General features: G+C 32.7%; 3 protein-coding genes across 4 annotated transcripts in view; 1 reads left to right on the top strand and 2 right to left on the bottom strand.

Moving 5' to 3' along the window:
* LOC105163727 (protein argonaute 4) lies at positions 695–8849 on the bottom strand. 2 transcript variants are annotated; one of them, XM_011082172.2, is made up of 24 exons: positions 8647–8849; positions 8374–8429; positions 6904–7172; positions 6625–6830; positions 6314–6538; positions 6111–6247; positions 5885–5982; positions 5696–5793; positions 5445–5613; positions 5246–5362; positions 5051–5158; positions 4853–4915; positions 4649–4762; positions 4400–4565; positions 4201–4313; positions 3963–4100; positions 3612–3742; positions 3401–3466; positions 2072–2135; positions 1846–1957; positions 1659–1732; positions 1467–1561; positions 1336–1367; positions 695–1234 (listed from the first exon to the last, which is right to left on the bottom strand). In XM_011082172.2, the coding sequence occupies exons 3-24, from the start codon at positions 7135–7137 to the stop codon at positions 1059–1061; spliced, it is 2736 nt and encodes a 911-aa protein (XP_011080474.1). In that variant the 5' UTR covers positions 7138–7172; positions 8374–8429; positions 8647–8849; the 3' UTR covers positions 695–1058. The 2 variants fall into 2 exon arrangements, with proteins under 2 accessions (XP_011080474.1, XP_011080473.1); XM_011082171.2 differs by having other exon boundaries at positions 8680–8849.
* LOC105163726 (calmodulin) lies at positions 16541–18097 on the top strand. Its single transcript, XM_011082170.2, has 2 exons — positions 16541–16760; positions 17426–18097. The coding sequence occupies exons 1-2, from the start codon at positions 16685–16687 to the stop codon at positions 17797–17799; spliced, it is 450 nt and encodes a 149-aa protein (XP_011080472.1). The 5' UTR covers positions 16541–16684; the 3' UTR covers positions 17800–18097.
* Positions 18308–20645, bottom strand: part of LOC105163725 (SNF1-related protein kinase regulatory subunit beta-1) — a 13310-nt gene continuing 10972 nt past the window's right edge. The window contains exon 4 of the mRNA XM_011082169.2: positions 18308–18902. Within this exon, the coding sequence (XP_011080471.1) occupies positions 18585–18902 (318 nt within the window). The 3' untranslated portion in view covers positions 18308–18584. The remainder of the gene's footprint in view (positions 18903–20645) is intronic.

Raw genomic sequence — 20645 nt, 5'->3', positions numbered from 1 at the left:
ATTAAAAATATATATTAGATGATCATTAATTTTATAAATATTATAATTTTTTAAATAATAAAAAATATATTTATAATTATGATAATATTTAAAAGAGTTGGTTACAGTGTATTCTTATAGTAATGCACAGCTGTCACTCTAGCATGATTTTGAATACAATTATGATAAAACAAAATTATTTATTATATGCAATTACTAACGACTGTTTCATTCACAACTAATCTTCCTTTTTATTCTTGTGGCGAAGATAAGAAGAAGAAAAGGGCAGTGACAGAATTAGATTAGAATTTTCTTACAGATTTAAGAAAATTATTATATTGTATAAAACGAAAAAAGTTTCATGAAGGTCATGAAGCTGGGTTCTAAGTCTAAAATTGAGGCCTCATATTTTATTTTTTTCAAGAAAGTGTGGATTTATGACCCATGGGTGGAGAATTACTTTGCAATTTAACTATGAAATTATAATTTGACTAATTTAAATGAGGGTAGATATGATTAACTTTCAATTGGAACTATTTAATGAAATTTGCAAAGAAAAGAGAAAACACCATACTAACATTTAAATGAGAGAGAAAAATAGAGTGTAAATGAGAAAAAAGAATCCTCTTAATGCCAATTTTTGAACAAAGTTCAAAATGGAAGTACACATGTGGAATGGAACATGACAAAACACAAATTCTTCCACAAAGTTGAAAACGAGAGAAACCCATTTTGGAACACAGATATTTAGATCATATACACATAAAACACAGGAAACAAGCATTCAAACAGGGTTTTGGACTCCAACCAGAGTTCCTAATAGATAATCTAAAGAAAGCCTACGGATCCAAGCCAAAGCATTAACACCACAAGCAACAAGTTGCTTCCATGCAATCACCGCAGACCAAAATCCAAACATCGCACGGGCAACAACCTGCTTGTGTTAATACTAAGGCAGACTACTGGTTATGAGTTCTGCACTCATGGGGAAACAACGATAACAGAAGTGAGGGGGAAAGCTACATATAACCTAGACAAAAGCTACCGTTTCCAGTCAAACAGAAAATGGCTCACAGGCCTCAACAGAAAAACATGGAGTTTCGGACGTTCTCCTGTAACTTGGGCATGGGGGGAACGGCAGGAGCACCACCCGGCCCAGTGCCATTGTGGCTTGATGACGTCTCTGATGCGTCTTCAAACTTCATCCACTGGCCCAACTGCGTTGCTGCCAAGTGGGCGTAGCATATGGGGGCAACTGCAGATCATACACAAGGTGCAGAGTTAGGGAATGGAAGCGGGAAGATCATAAGTAGGAAGTTGGTTAAGCAAAAACAAGCTGCAAAGTCTAGTAGTTACCAACAGATATAGCAGTGGTACTCCGTTGATACCTGCAACAAACATCGACATGATTTTACAATAAACATTGACTTTGACGAATTAAAACTTGGAACACCTTTCAATATGTGTTTTGGAAATAGTCCACTTACACGTAAGACAAGGAATGGACAAGCTCCTGCAAATCATCTGCCGAGAAACCAACCTCATCTAGCAGGACGTGATAATGCGTGGGCCTTGTTGTCCCCTATAAAAATTTGAAAGTGATTCGGAATTTGTGATTGCAATTCACAAATAAACATGAAGAAAATTTTCAAGATCATTAAAAGAAAAAAAATGCTTACAATCATCCCAGCGTGTGCGCACAAATAAAAGTCATAGTTCCTGGGATGACAAACTTTATTATCTATTACCGTCCCTGCAAAATCAGAAAAGTAACAATACTAACACAATTAGAATACGTCCACTTTCTCTGGAGTTGTAGTTGAGACATCGTGCCATGAAAATAGACAAATTACAAAAATGCATCACCTGGCTGCACATTATCAGGAGAATTTGGCTGAAAAAATTTTGTGTGGTGGTTTTTCTGTGCGACAATCACCACAAACTTGGGGGACCAGTTCTCGTCAAGGAACTTGCAGGCCTGCTCAAAGTTGGAAAATATTGTAGTTGTGAAAGACGCTTGTCCGTAGTGTCATAAGAAACTAAAAGAACTCTAGATTTTCATAAGTCGGGTTGGTATGGTCTGAGTACTAACCTCGATAATTTGATTCAGTTCAATGTTCAGGACTTGGTTGAACTGTGATTCACTGACACCATCTCTGAAAATTTCATGTGAAATAAATAGTCAATAACTTTTGTTAAAGCAAAAAAAGAAAAAAGAGATAGAAACATTCATAGGACACAAAGGAGTATATAAACAACATTTCTCCAAATTAAGAATACAATTTGCATTCTGAAATGGTAAAAGAATCATAATGCGCCTCAATCGAGATAATAAAGGAGTGAGATGTTGGTATGGAGATGTAATATCAAGTTTGTATGAAATTAGAAGTTGTGGAACACAATAACTAGGTGGTTGGACTGCATTATGGTAAACTTCATGCTCCCTTATTCAGTGTCTGCTCTGATCAGTTGAAAGAGCCATTTTTGGGTAATTACGTTATATTTAAACAAAGAGAAACAAATTAAAAATAGGCATAAAATAAAAATCACAATTTACTGTGATTTGAATATGGTAAAATTATGGGCATAACAGGTACTTTTAGAATGTTGTTATTTGATCGCTAACAAAAGAATTGGCCTAGAAAAGTGTGGTTCTGGTTATTAAAATAATATGGGTAAATTACAACTACCTCCCCTGAGATTTGGCATAATTACAAATAATGAGTCCATTCCGTTAGGTTTCCATCCAATTTTTTGGATGAACGGAACAAAATGCCCTTTTGAATTATAAATTATAATTTTTATATATATTATAATTTTCTGAAATATATTTATGAATTAATATTCTCTCTAGATTATTTATTTTACCCACCTAAAATTTTTTTTATATTTTTTTTTATTTTTTAAAAGAATTCAACAAGGGTAAAATAGTAATGTCCACTTCATTTTCTAGGGGCTACATAATTATATTCAATTTGAGGGGGTATTTGCAATTATGCCAAACTGCAGGGGAGGTAGTTGTAATTTACCCAATAATTTATATATAGACACAGAACTACATGCTCTATAATTTTAGAAAAAAAAGTTGCAAAGGCTAGTTAAAGCTGCTGAGCAACCATTGCCATGCAGCTGCCAGAGTAATAGTGGGGAAAATGCTCTCAGAGCCCCGTTCTGCGTGTGCATATTTTGTTCTAATTACCACAACCACACTTTCAAAGCTCGGCATTATTTTAAATAAATTTTCCTTGCAAAATAGAGCATAGTTCTGCACATAATTTTAACCTATTGCAAATCACGGTAAATTGTGAATCATATTTTTGTTTAGGATGTTTTTAAATGACTGTTCAAAAAACATATACATCACCTAACATATTTACTTCAATTTTATTTGGCATGTGTAAATATTGGCTTCAAACAGTACCTGAATATAATAATTTGGTCTGGCTTCCTTTTCCCAGAACTAACATAGAAATCTATCAGAAGTTCCCTGCAATTAATCAAGGCGAACAAGATGATCAGCTTACACATCTTATCACAATTTCACACTATTAATCAATATACAGACAAAGCCTTTTAAGCTGCAGAGTTTCAGTTGCCAAAAGACAGCAGAAACTTGCGCGGAAAAGCCTCACCTCATAATGCCATCATCTTCAGTGTCTGACACACGTTTGTATAGGGAATCTATCATTTCAACTTTTGGAGATTGAGTGCGGACACAGGCTCTATAGCGAGAAACTGACGGCCACTGCCTTGAGCTAACGACCTGGATATTTGATCATAAACAAGTCTCTAATCGAACGTCCAGATCAGAGAAAAAGTTTGACGCCATATTCTAGCTTAATTTTTTCCAAAGAAGAATGTGAAGGAAATAATTGAAAATTTCATTATATTTGAATTAACAGGCAAGATCATCCACAGGATATATAACTACAAAATGCACAGTGAAACAGATAATTAAGGAAAGGTATCAGGTGGAAGTTAACCGCAGCAATTGATGGGATATCAGACTGTCCAGGTGAGCCATGCGAAACATCCATGCCAAGAATCAAGGTGGGAACCTTAGATACCATTGGAATCGACGGAGATAGCTCACCAGCTAACACAGAGTTCAACCCACCAAGCTGCCACGAAATAATACCATCAGGATGAAAGACGGAAACTAGCCTGGATGCAGAATCTTATGATCATGATCAGATGGCTACAATTGATTGAGCAACTGACCTTTGCATTTATTTTCAGCAGCAGATTCGTCAGATACTGATCGTTAACTCGCATGGGGGCAAGGCATTGAGTAACAACTCCGAAATCAGACAAGTTTTTACGCTTCCATGGGCCTTACAATTTCAGTTCATGTTACAACCATGAGCTCAAGGTCTTATTATTATGGGAATATTTAAATTACGGAAATAATAACACAAACCATATATGTCACAATTTTTCCGCTCTGGAAGCAAACAAAGTAGGAACTTTGGTGGTCCAGGAAGCTTTGATTGCACCTCTTCAAACATTTTCTCCACTCTAACCATGGGCGGAGCTCGTCGGAACTGCTGATTTTCTTCGAACACGTCGAATGGAGCTTCCACACTCTGGCATAGTGTAAATTATAATGCTCAGCCTAATAAATTTCACCCATAAAAGAGTAAGGTTCAGAGGTACGGATTGAACGTACTATTCCTTTCATTTCACCAACTTTCATCAAATCTCTGACCAGGTTACGCACATCACAGCGAGCAGAGAAGTTGACCACAGCCCAACGTTCTATCTTACATGCATTAACAAATTTCTGCCAAAAAAATATGAATGTTTTTCAAGAAACACAGAACTCAAATGAACATTATGACACCTTTAAGAATATAAATGACATAGAATAGACCTTATTGTTAAAGTTCCATCTTCCATTGCGGGCAAACAAATCTTCTCCATTGCCGACTTTGAGCTGCAATCAGATGTAATCAGGGTCAGAAGCAGGAGCAGCCTTTAAGCAACCATAACAAAACATAATCACAGGAAACTGATATCTATGCATGCAATGATGGAACATAAGCACCATCGCTATCTCAAAAGCATATACCTTAGGGGCTGGCAGAACACGCCCTTCAACCTGAGTAAAGTTACTACTGATAGAAACACCACAAGAACGTAGCATGGGCACTGCATCATAGTTATTGATTTTCAAAGCCTGCCAAAAAGCAAGAGCAGCTTTGTAAAATAAACAATAGCATACCATACTAGAGCATAGGGAGGACCTGGCCAAGAAGAAGCATACATTACTCAGGACCGACATCCTCTCTTGTGGCTTTTGGCGTGATTTCTCCACCAGAGAAGCTCTTTGAAATGTAGATAAAGCTTTTGTATAACGTTGCAAAGAGACCAGAGAACAAAGCTAATACAAGCACAGAAGCAATCAACATTATATTTTTGCAAATTATTTTATATAGAAACAAAAGTCTAATCCACATTTCCACCTCAATTGGGAAGTAAGTTGGACGTTTTGGCTTTCCAACATTGATGCATGGTAAATCAGCAGAATATCGTAAGTCAATGTTACGGTGGTTGACAAAGTAATCGTAGACAGTGACTTCTGTTGTTTGATATTCACCATCACCATCCTTACTTTTCTGCTTTAATGTGAACCTAGAGGATTTTCAAAAGGTTAACTGCTAACAGCCAATGTGAAAGAGAAGTAAGAAAGTGAGAGAGAGAATGGGAAGCATACATTTGCTCTCTGCAAGGTTTCTCACTTAAGCCGGTTATTTTGTACTCTTGGTTAGTGGGACTTGTCGTCACCCTTAAATTCTTAAGCGTGCGTTTGGCCTAATAAATTAGGATTATAGCAAAAGTCACTCATCAGAAAAGACATACACTATTCAATTGCAGAATAAAACCTTTGGTGCCGCTCTCTTACCTTCGCCCAGTCAACTGAGAAAGGATCTCTCACATTTTGGTTGCTAATCAGAAAGTCAGCCACTGGCCCAGGCTGGATAATCATGGTCGTAGATACATCTGTTAGTATTGAAACAGCAAGTCATGGGTTATAAACTATAATCAATGACAACAAAATAAAGGCCACCATATGGTAATCCATCACAAAGAGCCATTATGGAAAAGATAATACAGTGACCAAATATTACCAATGTTCAAAGATAAGCCACTTTGGGTGGTCCTGAAGCTTGAGTGGAATCCTCGGCAACCGAGAACCCCACCTCCAACATCAGCAAAGTTCCTCGCATCGTTATGGAAAAACGATTGACGAACCAGTAGGCAACCCCTGACATTGAGCATATGTAAGGTGTAAATTCATTCATCAAGATATCAATAAAAATGCTTGACTTACTGCTTAGCTGCATGCTGCCTTAATATGATATCCAAAACCCGTAAAGCTTCTTGAGAGTTTTCAGATTCCTGCCCACGTAAAGCATTCGCAATGGCCTGCATAGGAATTTTTGCAGCAAAGCTTATCTCCACTTTGAAAGTTTTCGATTGGTAAGGGCGCCTCAACCGTTTACGATCACTCTCATTAGGGCTTCCATGCCCTCCCGGGCTGGCATTTCCATTGTTCCTGAAAAACCAACCACAATAGAACAAAGACCCAAAAACAACAATAACACAAAGGCAACAAGTTGAAGTAACAGATACTACACGTACCTACTTGACGTAACATCCTCAAGAACAACAGTAAACTCAAGTTTATTCCGTGGAAGTGGACCAACAGTGAACAAACTTTTCTCTCCATCATAAGCAAATTCTTTCCCAGCCAACTCGGTATCATATGTCTCATGGACTCGGTCGAGCACTTTCCTGCCAACACCCTTGCCGTCAACAGGACGACCATCTTCATATGAAAGGGCAACCTATAGAGTAATGCAAACATTAGTTCTCAGTAAAACAGAAAAAGAATGAAAATAAAGTAATCCGCAGACGTACACTGTAATGGAAGAAGTGCCCATCAACATTGCTCACGTTCACTTTGAAGTGGTTGGTTAGAATAGGAACCTTCGTTCCCCGGGTCCCAAGGCCACGTCTAGCCATCGGGACTCGGAGAACCTTTTTCGCTTCAGGTTCTGATACAGCTTTAATTGGAGTAACGTTAGGAGGAACAGGTGGAGGAGGTGGCAGAGCTTCTGGAGCACCATTACCATCTTGTTCCGAGGGATCCATTGTCAAATCTCGTAAGAAAGCTTAATTGAGTATTTCTGCACAGCAGCAACAGTTAGATATCTATACATATATATATATATATATACACATGTACACATGCATATGACACTAAAAAGTAGCATTGGGTAGGGAAGTCAAACAATATACAAGGTCCATGACACTCCATGCAAATTCGGAAAGGTGTATTTACATCTACCAATAAGTTCAATAAAAAAGCAAACGTGCATATTAGATACAGATAGCAACTAGACTACAAGATCAGCATTGACTATGTCAAAACTCCATAAAATGCATTAAACAATTTTACCAAAAACTTCACCATAAATAAGACTGATCAAACTTCCACTTGTGTGCTTTCACTCTTTATTAAATCAACAAGAAGCAGAAATTTCACATGTGCTGAAGAGCCCGTAATAAATAAACAACCATATAAAGTGTGACAAATAATTGCGCTCTGGAAAAGGCAATAAACTCAAAGTCCATATCAAAAAAGTAAAGCTAGTGCAAGTGTAGACAAAAATCATGACAGATAACAGACTCGGTCTTGGTTAAGAAGTTTTGGAAGCAAACAAACTGAAGCAAATCTTGAATTGTGCAAAACCAATAGGAAATACTAATGTCAATCGATTACTTTGTGGTAATGGCTAAAACCACCAAAAGAATAACATTAGGCAGGGGCCTCGGAAATAAGGGAACACAAAATGAACAAAGAACTAAAAGTCACCTTAAGAAATACGGAACAGTAACTGAGTTCTGAAATAAATAAAATGACAAAAATTCAAAGCAAAGCAATACATTTTCCCCAATTCCAAGTAGCTAACAGTCACAAAACATCAACACATTTTAAAATACATATAAGGGAAAACACAAAAAGAACCAGTAAAAGGAGAAACTACAGATCAACATACTTCTTTTCAAGTAAAATAAAATTTGGTCTTTTTTGGTAGTTAAAGGAAAGGAAAAAACAACATATGCTCTGTCAAGAAAGACGCACTAATTAAAAAGAAAATAATCAAGAAGAACCTTAAAAGACATAAGTAACTCAAACGAACTAGACATTATCGAGTAACCCCGGTAAGTAAAGACCATTCATCATACTAAAGTCCCCATATCTATCAAGAAACAGCCATGCATGCTAGGAAAAACAAGCAAGCAAAGTACCCACAAAAGTTCAAAAAAAAAAAAACAAACAAACAAACAAACACAGAGAGAATGTAACCTACTACTCCCTTTTACCTTAATATTTTACCCCTCTTGAGAGAAAAAGCCACTGCACAGTATTTCTTGGAACACTGTCAAAATCCACCAAAAAGGCAAGGACAAGTCAACAAAAATCATATTATATCACAAAAGAAAAACACAAATTCGCCAAAAGTTCACAAAAAATGCAGTGAAAAAGAAATCAACAGAACACCCATTCCAGTAAACTTCACAGAAACAAATGAAAATGCACACACAAAAAGGCCCAAAAAAGCATTTTGATGGGGAAAAAAAAGGGACTTCACATACGAAAACCACAGTATCCTCAGGAAAAATCCAAACCTCGAGCAGAAACTAGACAATTAGGTTGAGAAAGGAAACCCTAAAAATGTAGCCGTTTCAAAGCGGTGAGTGAAGAGAGAGGAGATGGAAACCGAGAATTTAGAGAGAGAGAGATAGAAGCAGAGTTGGAGAGTGACACAAATTGTAGAGAGAGAAACAGAGCTTGAGCAAATGAGGTACAACTACTTCTCTTTTACTTACGTTTGTAGTGGAGTTATGGAAACGCAGTTCAATGCGAGTGCGTCTTGCCTGGTCCAGCAAAGTTAGGGACATCAGGACCGTTGGATCTACAGCCCCTGCTCGTGAGACCCGCGTGGTTCGAAATCCGACGACCCACATGTCTCAAGGACCCATACACCTCTCCTACTTTCGCCTATACATACACGTACGTGTGGGTATACGAGCGCTAGAGTATATGCTGTCGTATGCTTGTTATGGTGGGTCAAAAATTAATATTTATTGACTGATTTTATCAGCTGTCCATGCATATAATAAAGAATTTTTTATTTTAAATATATTATAAATATATAAATTAAAATATTCATATTTTTAAAAAATAAAAAAATTAACACTATTACCAACGCAATAAAAAGTGTCTTTTATAATTGAAAAATATTTTTTTTATAATAACTAGCTGTTGTGACACACCATTTCTTTATGTATATAATAAATAATACTTTATATTTTAAAATATATCTAAACCAACACATCATATTTAAAAAATAAATATAAAAAAAAACTCAAGAGTATTATGGACACAACATAAAAATTGGTGTGGCGATTGCGAGTGTAAAATGCCTTTATTTTTATATTAGTACCGATATAGATACAAATTACAATTTTTTATGTTCGAAAAATTAAAAATTGAAAAAAAAAATAGCATTGCTATAATGTTCATTCAAAATATTAAAAAGAAATATGGTTGAAGGGTTATTTTATAATATAAAATTTGAGAACTATTTAATTTGAAATAGGTATATAATTATTTATTTTTATCCAATAATTCATCACTTATTTTGATAAATTAACTATAATTTTTTTATTAAATTTAAGATAGGTTTATAGGTGTTTTACCTTCATCCAAAAACTTTATAGATTCTTTAAAATAAACTACTTAGCAACTCAATCTAAATTCATTTCCATATTTAACAATCATTTTTTTATTAGTTATCATAGTATTTAAATTTAAATTATTTATCAATTAACTATCTTTATATTTTGATCCGGCTCGAATGTGCGACCTCAACCAACGAGTTTGATCTGGCCACATCACCTTTCCAAATTTGTGATGGGGCCTGAGGATAAAACAAGTACGTCATGCTAGTCGGGTTCGTCCCTGACCAAAACCCTCTGACGCCCAAGTTAATTGGTGGTCGAAATGAAAATATGCGAATTGAAGTTAAAGGGTCAAAGCAATTAAATGTCAGTTACCTCGATTTAGTCAAATATGAAGTATTTACAGGGTCCAAATTGACATTGTAGAACTATCCACATGTCCTGATCAAAGCTTCCCTTACTTTGGTCACATGATGCTTATTCATTCTTTTTGTTCGGGTCAAACTGCGGGTCGGGTCGTCGCGCGGATCCTGACAAAATGACTCTTATGCCCTTAATGAAGGATTTTTCGTCTTTTAGTAATTAAATTCTCATCACATTTAAAAATAATTGCACCGCCCTCCGTTGATATTTAGTATAATTACACGTAGATCTCATATAATTTAAAAAATTATATCATCCATCTGAGTTCTGACAATTAAGTCCCACCGTCAGTTAAATTCATTGAACCAGTAGATATTAACAAAAAAAAACCTAGATAAAATTTCATGATTACCCCGATTGACATGTTACTGGTTCATTGCACGTCAAATAAATTTTTTTATGATCAAACTACCTTTACACATCTACACGCGTTAGTGCATGTGAGAGGTATATGTCCACCTTTATGAGGATAATTTTATTTGATCTGCAATAAGTTAACAAATTAATCGAGGATAAATGTCGATTTTGTTTAAATTTTTTTATAAATATCAATAAATTTTGATCGATAAAAAAAATTATTTGTTAAATAAAAATTAACGGGTCAAAAGTATGTCACGTTTTATGTTTGAAGGGAAATAGAGATGTGAAGGTTAGGTTGAAATTAATTATGAAGAGAGAGAAATGTAATAAAAAGTAGATTAAAAATTGAGATTTTTTAAATAAAAACGACAATCAATAGATAATTTTCTTCTGACAATGATATAAAGAAGACCATAATTAATAAAACTCGATTCTAATACACATCTTCTTCCAATAAATTTCCACTGCACATTCTTCCGTTCTAAAAATACGAAATTACTCTTGTTCTCAAAAAAATTTCAAAATTACTCTTATTTTTTTCGAAAATTCACTGTTTACACTTAATCCTCTTTCATTAGAGTTTGAACGAAAAATGCTGATATTAGCAAAAAAATCTACACAAATTTTCAAGTTTATCTATTATTTAACATTATCATGTAATAATTTTATACTTATAAGAGAAAATTTGTACTGATGTTAACCCCACTCCTATATATAATATTTATCCCTTTATAAGTAAAAAAATATGGATAAAGATGTTAAACAAGGGATGTATAATTTCAAAACTTCTTCGGAAAAAAATGTAATTTTGCATTTTCACGGAGGGTTTAAGTGTATTATTCCTTACTAAAAGACTTTAATAAAGATTAATATTATAATTATAATTTTCATAGTGATTATGATTTCAGGAGATGATTGTCTGTTGAGGTCATTTTTTAATTATTAATGATTAAGAGATTTATATATTTAAATTAATAATGATGATTAGATATACAATTAAATAAACCATATGTCGACACGTTGTATAAAAGTCAACCATTTTTTTGTAAAAGAAATGTCGTGGTACAATAATATTTTGGCACCATAAGATGTAGACAAAATTCAGAACTTGAGGTTATCATGTTCCCTTTTACATAGTTGAAATTATTCCATTTTTCAATAATTATAACAGTGAAATAAAGTAATAGATTAATAACATTATTTTTTAATGAATGCCAATATTTTTCATTTATTTAGGAAAAAAATAATATTTTATTTAAATTAACGCTTTTATTTATTTAAATCTAACAATTAAGGTGTGGGATTTCTCGGATAATAATCTTGTTTTCAGAAAATATTGTGTTACTAGAACTGTAATGCGATACTACCAATTTTTCGCTACGTATTACAAGAAAATACTCAGAAAGTTCTATTTTGTCTAATTTTTATCTGGAAATGGTCGTCTGCGTATAATTAGACATTGAATGTAGAGCTGACAGGCAGGTGCAAATCTTTTAGGGATAATTATACTCCAGTCCCTTGAGATTTAGTATAATTACACTCAAGACTCCTGATGGTTTGAAAAATTACATATAGCATCCATAAGGTTTGATTGTATCTAACAAGTAAGTTAATATGTTAGTCAATATTCACTAAATTTATTGATATTAATAAAAAAATTGAACAAAAATTGATATTTACACTCGATTGACTTATTGCAAGTCAAATAAATTTTTTTCCCAACTAAACTACCCTTATAACGACGAAAATATACCTTCTCATATGTATTAACACAGAAAGACGTATAGCATGGATTGAATGCATATTCCAAGAACTATAGTGTGTGTGGGAGCTTAATATGGGGGATTTTGTCCAAAAAAGGCTAATAATAATAATGTTATGTTTTGATGGGACAGATCACATATTCCCATCCAACTCACCAAGGAGGAGTTTCCTTGTTGGTTTTCGTGTTTTGCCCAATATTTTTTAATATTTCACTTTTATCCCCTCCATTTCTTGAAATATCAACCGAACCACACATATTTCAAAGTTATTATGTACTCGATAAGCTTAGATGTTTGTTACATTATATAGTCTTTCATCTAAGCTATTGTTCTCGTGCTCTGTACCCCACTCCAATAATTTACAGGTGAGATAACGATATTGATATTTTTTATGAGTATATGTGTAATTATCAAAACTTATGATCTGTTTATATAAATTATTCATGTATTTTAGATAATTATACGTATACCCACCAGAAACATCGTTTGTTTAAATTCTCTTAATTATAAAGAATGAGACCAAATAAAAGGATGATGTTGTAAAAAAATAAAAATAAAAAAATTAAGCCCCTCTAAATATAATCATTTTATCGAACCATCCACATGGACAATTTAAATAATATTTAATTATCTTGACTCGCAATTATTAAGTGAAAATAGTTTCATAAGTCAAAATTATTTATTGAAAAGTTATTAAATATTATTTTAGTTTTTTTTGCATTATTGTTATACACTTTTTAAATATTGACACGTCGTATTTTTACTCTTGCGTTCGGCCCTTTGTCGATCCCGCCATAAGCATTTTAAACATTGTATAGAATATATAATAAAATCGTAAAATAAAATGTAATCCGTACATAAATAGGTAATGTGTCATGAACAACAATCGCGGCATAATTCGATTTAAATGAAAATTGAACATATGACGATAAATTATATTATCGTATAATCGATGTATAATTTAAAAAATTTAACAAAAAAAAAAACATAATTGATTATGAAATATTATTTAGGGTAGGATTGATAGAGTGATTGAGTAAAAATTGCAGCAAAGCTGTTTCTAATATGTTTTGCAGTTGTCATGGTGCTGTAATTGGGAAGTGGGGACCACTGCGCTGGGTTGTGTTTGTTTGTGAAAGGAAATTCGAAATTTGAATGTGGAAAACTTAACTTAAATGCCGGAATTTGTTTACGTTGGAAGTTAATGATATTTATAGTTACACACCACTTTCCAGGGTGTCTGTATCTATATTTACACCTTACTATATTAATATATATAAAAAAAAACACATTTTACATTCATAAATGGCGGTTAATAACATTGTGCCGTCAATTTTTATGAAGTTAAAAATGTCTTTCATGATAAAATAATTAATTTATTCAATTTTTCAAAATTTACATTGATTGATAAATTAATTCTTTTTCTCTTTTTATTAATATAACGTACTTATTTATGTGTTTTTCTTATTTATAATATATTTTAAAGCGTGAACTTATTGTGTGCGTGTCGAAATGACGCGCCGCAATGATTAGTATAGAAAAAACGCCTATTCATATTTACAAACGGCTGTTAATGACACCGCTGCACCAGTTTTTTGTAAAGTAAAAATGCCTTTCATGATAAAATAACTAATTTATTTAACTTTTTAAAATTTATATTAATTGATGAATTATTGTTTCTTTTTTCTTGTTTTTTATTAATGTAATGTACTGATTTATATATTTCTCTTATTTATAATATGTTGTAAAGTATGAAAGATTACTTATTATATGCACGTAGGAACAACGTACCACAACGACTAATATAAAAAAAAAATAAACATTATTTATATCTATACTAATCTATACTATATAAAAAGAAAAGGTCTTTTATACTCACAAACGGCTGCTAATGACACTGTTGCACCATTTTTTAATGATAAATAACTAACTTATTTTTAACTTTTTAAATTTTATATTAATTGATAAATTAATATTTTTATTTTTAATGTAATGTATTGATTTATATATTTTATGTTTATTTATTATATTATTTTTAATATATTTTAAAGTATATGAAAAATTATTCATTATATGCACGTAGGAATTGCGTGCCATTATGACTAGTATAAAAAGAAAATTCATTCCATGCTCACAAACAATTAATGACACTGTCGCACTGATTTTTTGGTGAAGTCAACTATTCATGATATAAATAACTAACTTATTTAAAATTTTCAAAATTTACATAATTGATAAATTATTATTTTTTTCTTTATATTTTAAACCGTGAAAGATTATTTATTATCTATACACTATACTAATATAAAAAGAAAAGTCATTCCACACTCACAAATGGCGATTAATGACATCGATGCACTAATTTATTGTAAAGTCAAAAATACCCTTCATGATAAAATAACTAACTTATTTAACTTTTTTAAAATTTACATAATTGATAAATTATTATTTTTTCTTTCTTTAAATTTTATATCGTAAAAAATTATTCATTATATGCACATAGGAACAACGTGCCAGAACGGCTAATATACTCATAAGCCGAGGTTAATAATATTATTTTTTTTTAATTTGATAAATTATTATTTAATACAAATATGGCTATAAACTCAATGGTTACTTTATTATTATTATTTTTTCAAGTGATCCCACGTCATTTTGAATCATTACATCAATTTTTTATTATGTTGGTAATACTTTAAGTTGGATTTCTTTTTTTATTTCGTGAAATATGATTTGCTGGTTTATATATTTTATTTTGTTTTAAAATATGAAATACTATTTAGTATATGCACGTAGAGACTGTGTGCCACGACAGTTAGTATAAAAAAGATCATTTTTTACTTATAATTGATTTGTGACTCTGCAATACCAAATTTAAAAATACGTCTTATACCCTTAAATATTTGTTATCATATTTATCTTCCACTCTCACTTTAGTTAATCACTTAATCCGCTTTTAATCAAATATTAATTTTTATTTTTAAATATGTGTTACATCTATTTAATTATATGTGTGGAAGTACTGCATGCCACAATGGCTAACATTGCGGCCATCCAAATAAGTGCCATGTAAGTGCATATTTGGATGGCCTATTGCACTTTATTTTGCCAAAAAAATAATTATTATTTTAAAGAAAAAAAATTAAATTTATTTTTATCTACTAATACTTTTTTATTATTGATTATTATCATACTAAATTTAGAATTATTTATCAATTAGACATTTTTATATTATAAATTCAAATTGCCTATTATTATTATTATTATTATTATTATTATTATTTTAAAGCATAATGCTCCCTCTTGGATAGCCTTTTTGAAATTTATTTTGCCACCGAAGAAAATATCTTCTATTTTTATGTACAATTAGAGTAGTGTATGATTGTTTAATTTAATCCAAATAAATATTACTAATATAATTCAAATGTTATTTTATATCTAATAATATAATTTATACAGAAAAAAACTTAATATTTATGTGAAAATAATTTTGCATAAAAGAATTTAATGGATATTTTTTTCAAAATACTTTTAAATTTAAGAAATTATTTTTGTCAAAATATAATTTAGTATGGAGAAAGACTAATAGTTTTGTAAAATATATCTTTAGTTTTTATGACATATTTATTATAACATGTTTATATGTTTTTAATAACTCTTTTTTTCAAAATTAACTAAAAATATTTATTTTTCATCATATTTCAATATTAAATTTTACCAAAATATGTTTGATGCACAAATTATATTGTCTTAGTGGAGAAATCCAACATAATGTTATATAATAATAGTTAGTAATTTAAATAATTTATTAACTAAAAACTAAATAAATACATATCTCTTACTGCTACTTTTGATGAACGAGAGCTCTTATACATAGAACGCTATACATACATACTAAATATATTAAATTCAACTTAAAATTAAAGAAACACATATTTTACTAACATTTGATAAAAAAATATTAAATTTTTTCATCCACTTCGTCTGATTTTTTTATAATTTTATTTTAGGAAAAAAAATACAATAAGGGCAAAATTGATAACTCCAAACTTCTATAAAAGGATTACATCATTAAATATCAGGGAGAGTATTTATAAAATTTTAAATAACGAGAAAATATTTATAATTATGCCAAATTTCAAGAGAGCTCGTCGTGATTTGTTCATTAAATAAAATAGGGAGAAAAAGAAAAAAAAAGAGATGGAAAAGAGAGAAGGCATAAAATAGTATTTCACTTGCTAATGAGAATAATAATAATAACCACATCTTTTCCTCGCCTTTCTTCATTAGCGACACACTCTCACTCTTTCTCATCTCTCTCTCTCTCTAACAATTTAGGAACATTTAGTTTTTGTAGTATTTTCCCCTTAGGAAAAAGATTTTCATCACTCAAGGAAGAAAAAATGGCGGATCAGCTAACTGACGATCAGATCTCAGAATTCAAGGAAGCATTTTCTCTATTCGACAAGGATGGCGATGGTCAGCACTCTAATTATTCATGCATATAATATGATCATAAATGTTTCTATCAGTCTATGAATTATTTGTTGATGTGGATTTGTTGGTACTTTTTGTCTTCTGGTTTTTTCCTTGTCATTTCTCGATCTATTTCTACCTAAATTTCGCCCACGGACGTGTTCGTGGTTGTGGATCAATCATTAGAGTGATAGTATCGGACCAGAAAAGCTTCTGCATTTACGTTCTTTACGATCTGTATTTGTTTTAATTTGCTGTTGAGATGTAGATCGCAGGATGGATTGCTGTGTGTGATGATGAAAATTATGCGCACGTCATGTCTGGCGGTGTTAATGCATGACTCGTTTGTTTCATTTTGTGAACATATTGTCATGTTGAGTTTTCGAAGTCAGTTGCAACAATGAGAATTTGATATAGGTGATGCGCCTGCTACGGCTGATGTTCTAGGTGGTGAATTTTATGTATGTTCCAGAAAGATATCTATATGTTAAAAGTTTTCTGTTACCAATGTGGGCATTTATTCGGGGCAAAAGATGTTGGATTTGTAAATTGTTTTACATGTATACGCTATAACAGGAGATCAACACAAATGACGCGAAGGTTTCTTGATCTTGTTACGAATCTAAGATTTGTGTTTATGTTATAATTCCGTGTGAGTTTATTGACAGGTTCCATCACCACCAAGGAGTTGGGGACGGTGATGCGCTCTCTGGGACAGAATCCAACAGAAGCTGAACTTCAGGACATGATCAATGAGGTCGATGCTGATGGCAATGGGACAATCGATTTCCCTGAGTTCCTCAACCTGATGGCAAGGAAGATGAAGGACACCGACTCTGAGGAGGAGCTGAAGGAAGCTTTCCGTGTTTTCGACAAGGACCAAAATGGGTTCATTTCGGCAGCTGAGCTGCGCCACGTCATGACCAACCTTGGGGAGAAGCTGACTGACGAGGAGGTCGATGAGATGATCCGTGAGGCTGATATGGATGGCGATGGACAGATCAACTATGATGAGTTCGTCAAGGTGATGATGGCCAAGTGAGATTTCGAGAACCTTTAGCTAGACTTTAAAAGTATTAAAGACCAACCAAGAAAGAGGTCAGGGCAGACAGGTTTGATGAAATTTCTGTTAGAATTAATGACTTTATTTGGATGCCAGCATGTTTTCCAGTTTGCATTGGTTTCGACTTCTATTGCTTAGTATATGCTTGTTTGCCCCCCAGTTCCTTGTTTCATTACTTGGGGTTGTTTGTAACTTCAACTATTTTCTTTCGAACCTACAGCAATTGGTAAAACTCTTTGATTTTTTTATTCTTTTACCAGTGACTGACTTCTTGATATTCTTGAAATTCATGAGTTTTTGTGTTTGATACTCTCTTTTACATTTTTCTTGTAATTGTTTGGTTGCTTCTCATTAAGGAAAATATATTCAGTCTTCATTCATGCACCAACACAAACTAGAAAACAACAATATGTTTGGTTTTCAAGCATGTGGAAGATGAGGTGCACTCCCGCTCCCAGATTTAATCAAAACAGAAGGAGAGGAATGGTGGAAGCAAATGAACTTCTGCCCATTATGTAATATAGTGTGTCTGACTTCACGGGGAATTAGAGAGCAGACCTGGTTACCATATATACTAAAGTTTTTCAGTTTTGCCTCTGCTAAACAAATTTACAAAATAAACACGATTGGTCGACGATAGGACGTAATGTACAACAAAGCAAACGTTAGTGGAAGTTATATTTTTTGGCAGTTACACAGTGGTACAAAGGATCAGAATCGTCAGTGCAGGTTATAGCAAAAGGTGTACCATGCAAAGGTTAGGATCACCTCTTGAGCGGCTTATACAGGACGACAGTTACATACTTGGACTGGAATCGATGGGTCAGACCTAGAGCGACTACAGACTGGGATGACCATCCCTTCTCTGTAAAGAGGTGGTTCAGCACCACATGCTGGGGTTTTGAAGAAGCAGTTTCTTTACGGTTATCCGTGTCAAGAACGGTGGTTTGGAGTTGTGGAGGAACTAACACTGGATCCTTAGCAAAATCTTCATCTCCTGGGAAAACTTGACTGTAGCTGGACTCCGGTGAGGGGGGAGCCTCAAACTCTGCCACACTATCAAGGTTTTCTGGAACATAGTCCTGTAGATTTAACAAAAGGTTTATAGGAATACAAAGAAAAAGAATGCATCGAGAACGCAAATTAACAAAAAACGGTTCTTATCAGTTTTCTTGTCTAGAATATATGAAAAAAAGCAGGTACTTAATTATACAAAACTTTCCTTTCAGATTGCCCAGATTTTCACTAAAAATGGATATGATCTACATGCGAACATACAAAGAAATCTATAGTGAATAGAAGGCAGTAAATTCAATGGATCATCGAGATGGTGAGGAATCAAGATGAATGTAATGGAACGAGACACCCAATATATGACCACACACTGGGCTACAAATAAATTCTAGATGATTCATGTCTCCATCCCAGAAATGCTATGGAGTGGAGATGATTGAGGACATTGTCCTAACTTACCTCCTCGATCAAGTCAACAATAAGATTTCATAGACCTATATTTGACATCAGAAACTTAAGCAAATACGTCTTTCAATTTAAAAAACATTTGGGTGGTAGAGAGAAATATGGACAGACTATACAAATAATTTAAATCCAACTTCAAACTAATAGAAGAAATACATCCAAATCTCGAGTGAAATTATCTCCCCAAGACAACATATATGCAGCAGAGAATCACTCAACCCCCTCCATATCTACAAGCAAAACACCACCAAGCACATTGATGTATCTAATTGTGCCAAAAATTACCAAGAGCCTATTCTGTGTGCACAAAGGAGGTCGGGGTTTGTGCGTGCATCTGCATGTGTAAATTATGAATATTCAACTTCATTGTGGTGCATCTGTGAAAGAAATAAAAACATGAATATGGAAAAAGCTAATAACAAAAATCAAAATCCCAAAGCCAAAGTGAGAGAACCATCGCACCAAAGACTTCACTTGGAGAAGGTCTCATCAACAAACAAGTGGACTCCAAATTACAAATTTGGTGATGTCATTGTCACTGACCAAAAACTCAAGACCCAAAACCTCAATTGCCCTTCTCAAAATCAAATTTGTTTCAGAAAAGTCTCTGCGCAAGTTCACATGTATTTTTGATGGGAATAAAGCCACCTACTCAAACCATAGGAAAATGACAATTCCTTCTTGCTTATTTCCTTTTCAAGAACTGATTTGACTCATGCAAATCATGGGAGTAAGCATTTGGCCAAGGACCACTGTACTTAAGTAAACATGTAAAAACTAATAAATTTTATACTCATCCTTAATTTATTGCTTAAGAAATTGTGAAAGTATTCTCTAATATATACATGTGCAAAGCGTGTGCAAATTCCAATTATAAAAAATAGTATTCTAAATGTATGAATTTTTATTATTTTGTGGACCGACTTAAATATCATTGTTATGTCCTATTAAACTATTACTTTTTAATTACCATTTGCATTAATGAACAAAATATATAGTATCTTGAAACATTGAATTTAAACTTTACTTATTTTATTAGTTCATTGAATTATATAATTTCATCTCAAAATTACAAATTTCTAATGATATTCTACATAATACATCTCTTGATGATTGTTTGCCATGTTTGTACACATTTTCTTTTAAGAATCTATATACTTGACCTACATCTATTTCTCTATTATGCACGTAATCTGTATCTGTATCTAATATATATTATAGTTAGCCATTATATATGCACATCAACAAAGTATTATTGAAATATTAATAAGCTCAAATTTTTTTAAAATCCTTTGAATAATTTTGTGAGGCAAATAATTGGGGGGGGGGGGGTGAAAAACTTTTGT

Source organism: Sesamum indicum, linkage group LG6, assembly GCF_000512975.1.
Source record: "Sesamum indicum cultivar Zhongzhi No. 13 linkage group LG6, S_indicum_v1.0, whole genome shotgun sequence".
Lineage (NCBI taxonomy): Eukaryota > Viridiplantae > Streptophyta > Magnoliopsida > Lamiales > Pedaliaceae > Sesamum > Sesamum indicum.
The sequence above is the reverse complement of the archived record's forward strand: the minus strand, read 5'-3'. Positions and strand labels throughout refer to the sequence as shown.

What these genes read in the sequence shown, in the direction of transcription:
- LOC105163727 (XM_011082172.2), bottom strand. Translation starts at nt 7,137, where the DNA reads ATGGATCCCTCGGAACAAGATGGTAATGGTGCTCCAGAAGCTCTGCCA. An exon ending in ATATCCCATCAATTGCTGCG is followed by an intron (nt 3,743 to 3,962) that starts GTTAACTTCCAC and finishes TCAAATATCCAG; the next exon opens with GTCGTTAGCTCAAGGCAGTG. An exon ending in GAAGATGATGGCATTATGAG is followed by an intron (nt 3,467 to 3,611) that starts GTGAGGCTTTTC and finishes GATTAATTGCAG; the next exon opens with GGAACTTCTGATAGATTTCT.
- LOC105163726 (XM_011082170.2), top strand. Translation starts at nt 16,685, where the DNA reads ATGGCGGATCAGCTAACTGACGATCAGATCTCAGAATTCAAGGAAGCA. An exon ending in ATTCGACAAGGATGGCGATG is followed by an intron (nt 16,761 to 17,425) that starts GTCAGCACTCTA and finishes GTTTATTGACAG; the next exon opens with GTTCCATCACCACCAAGGAG.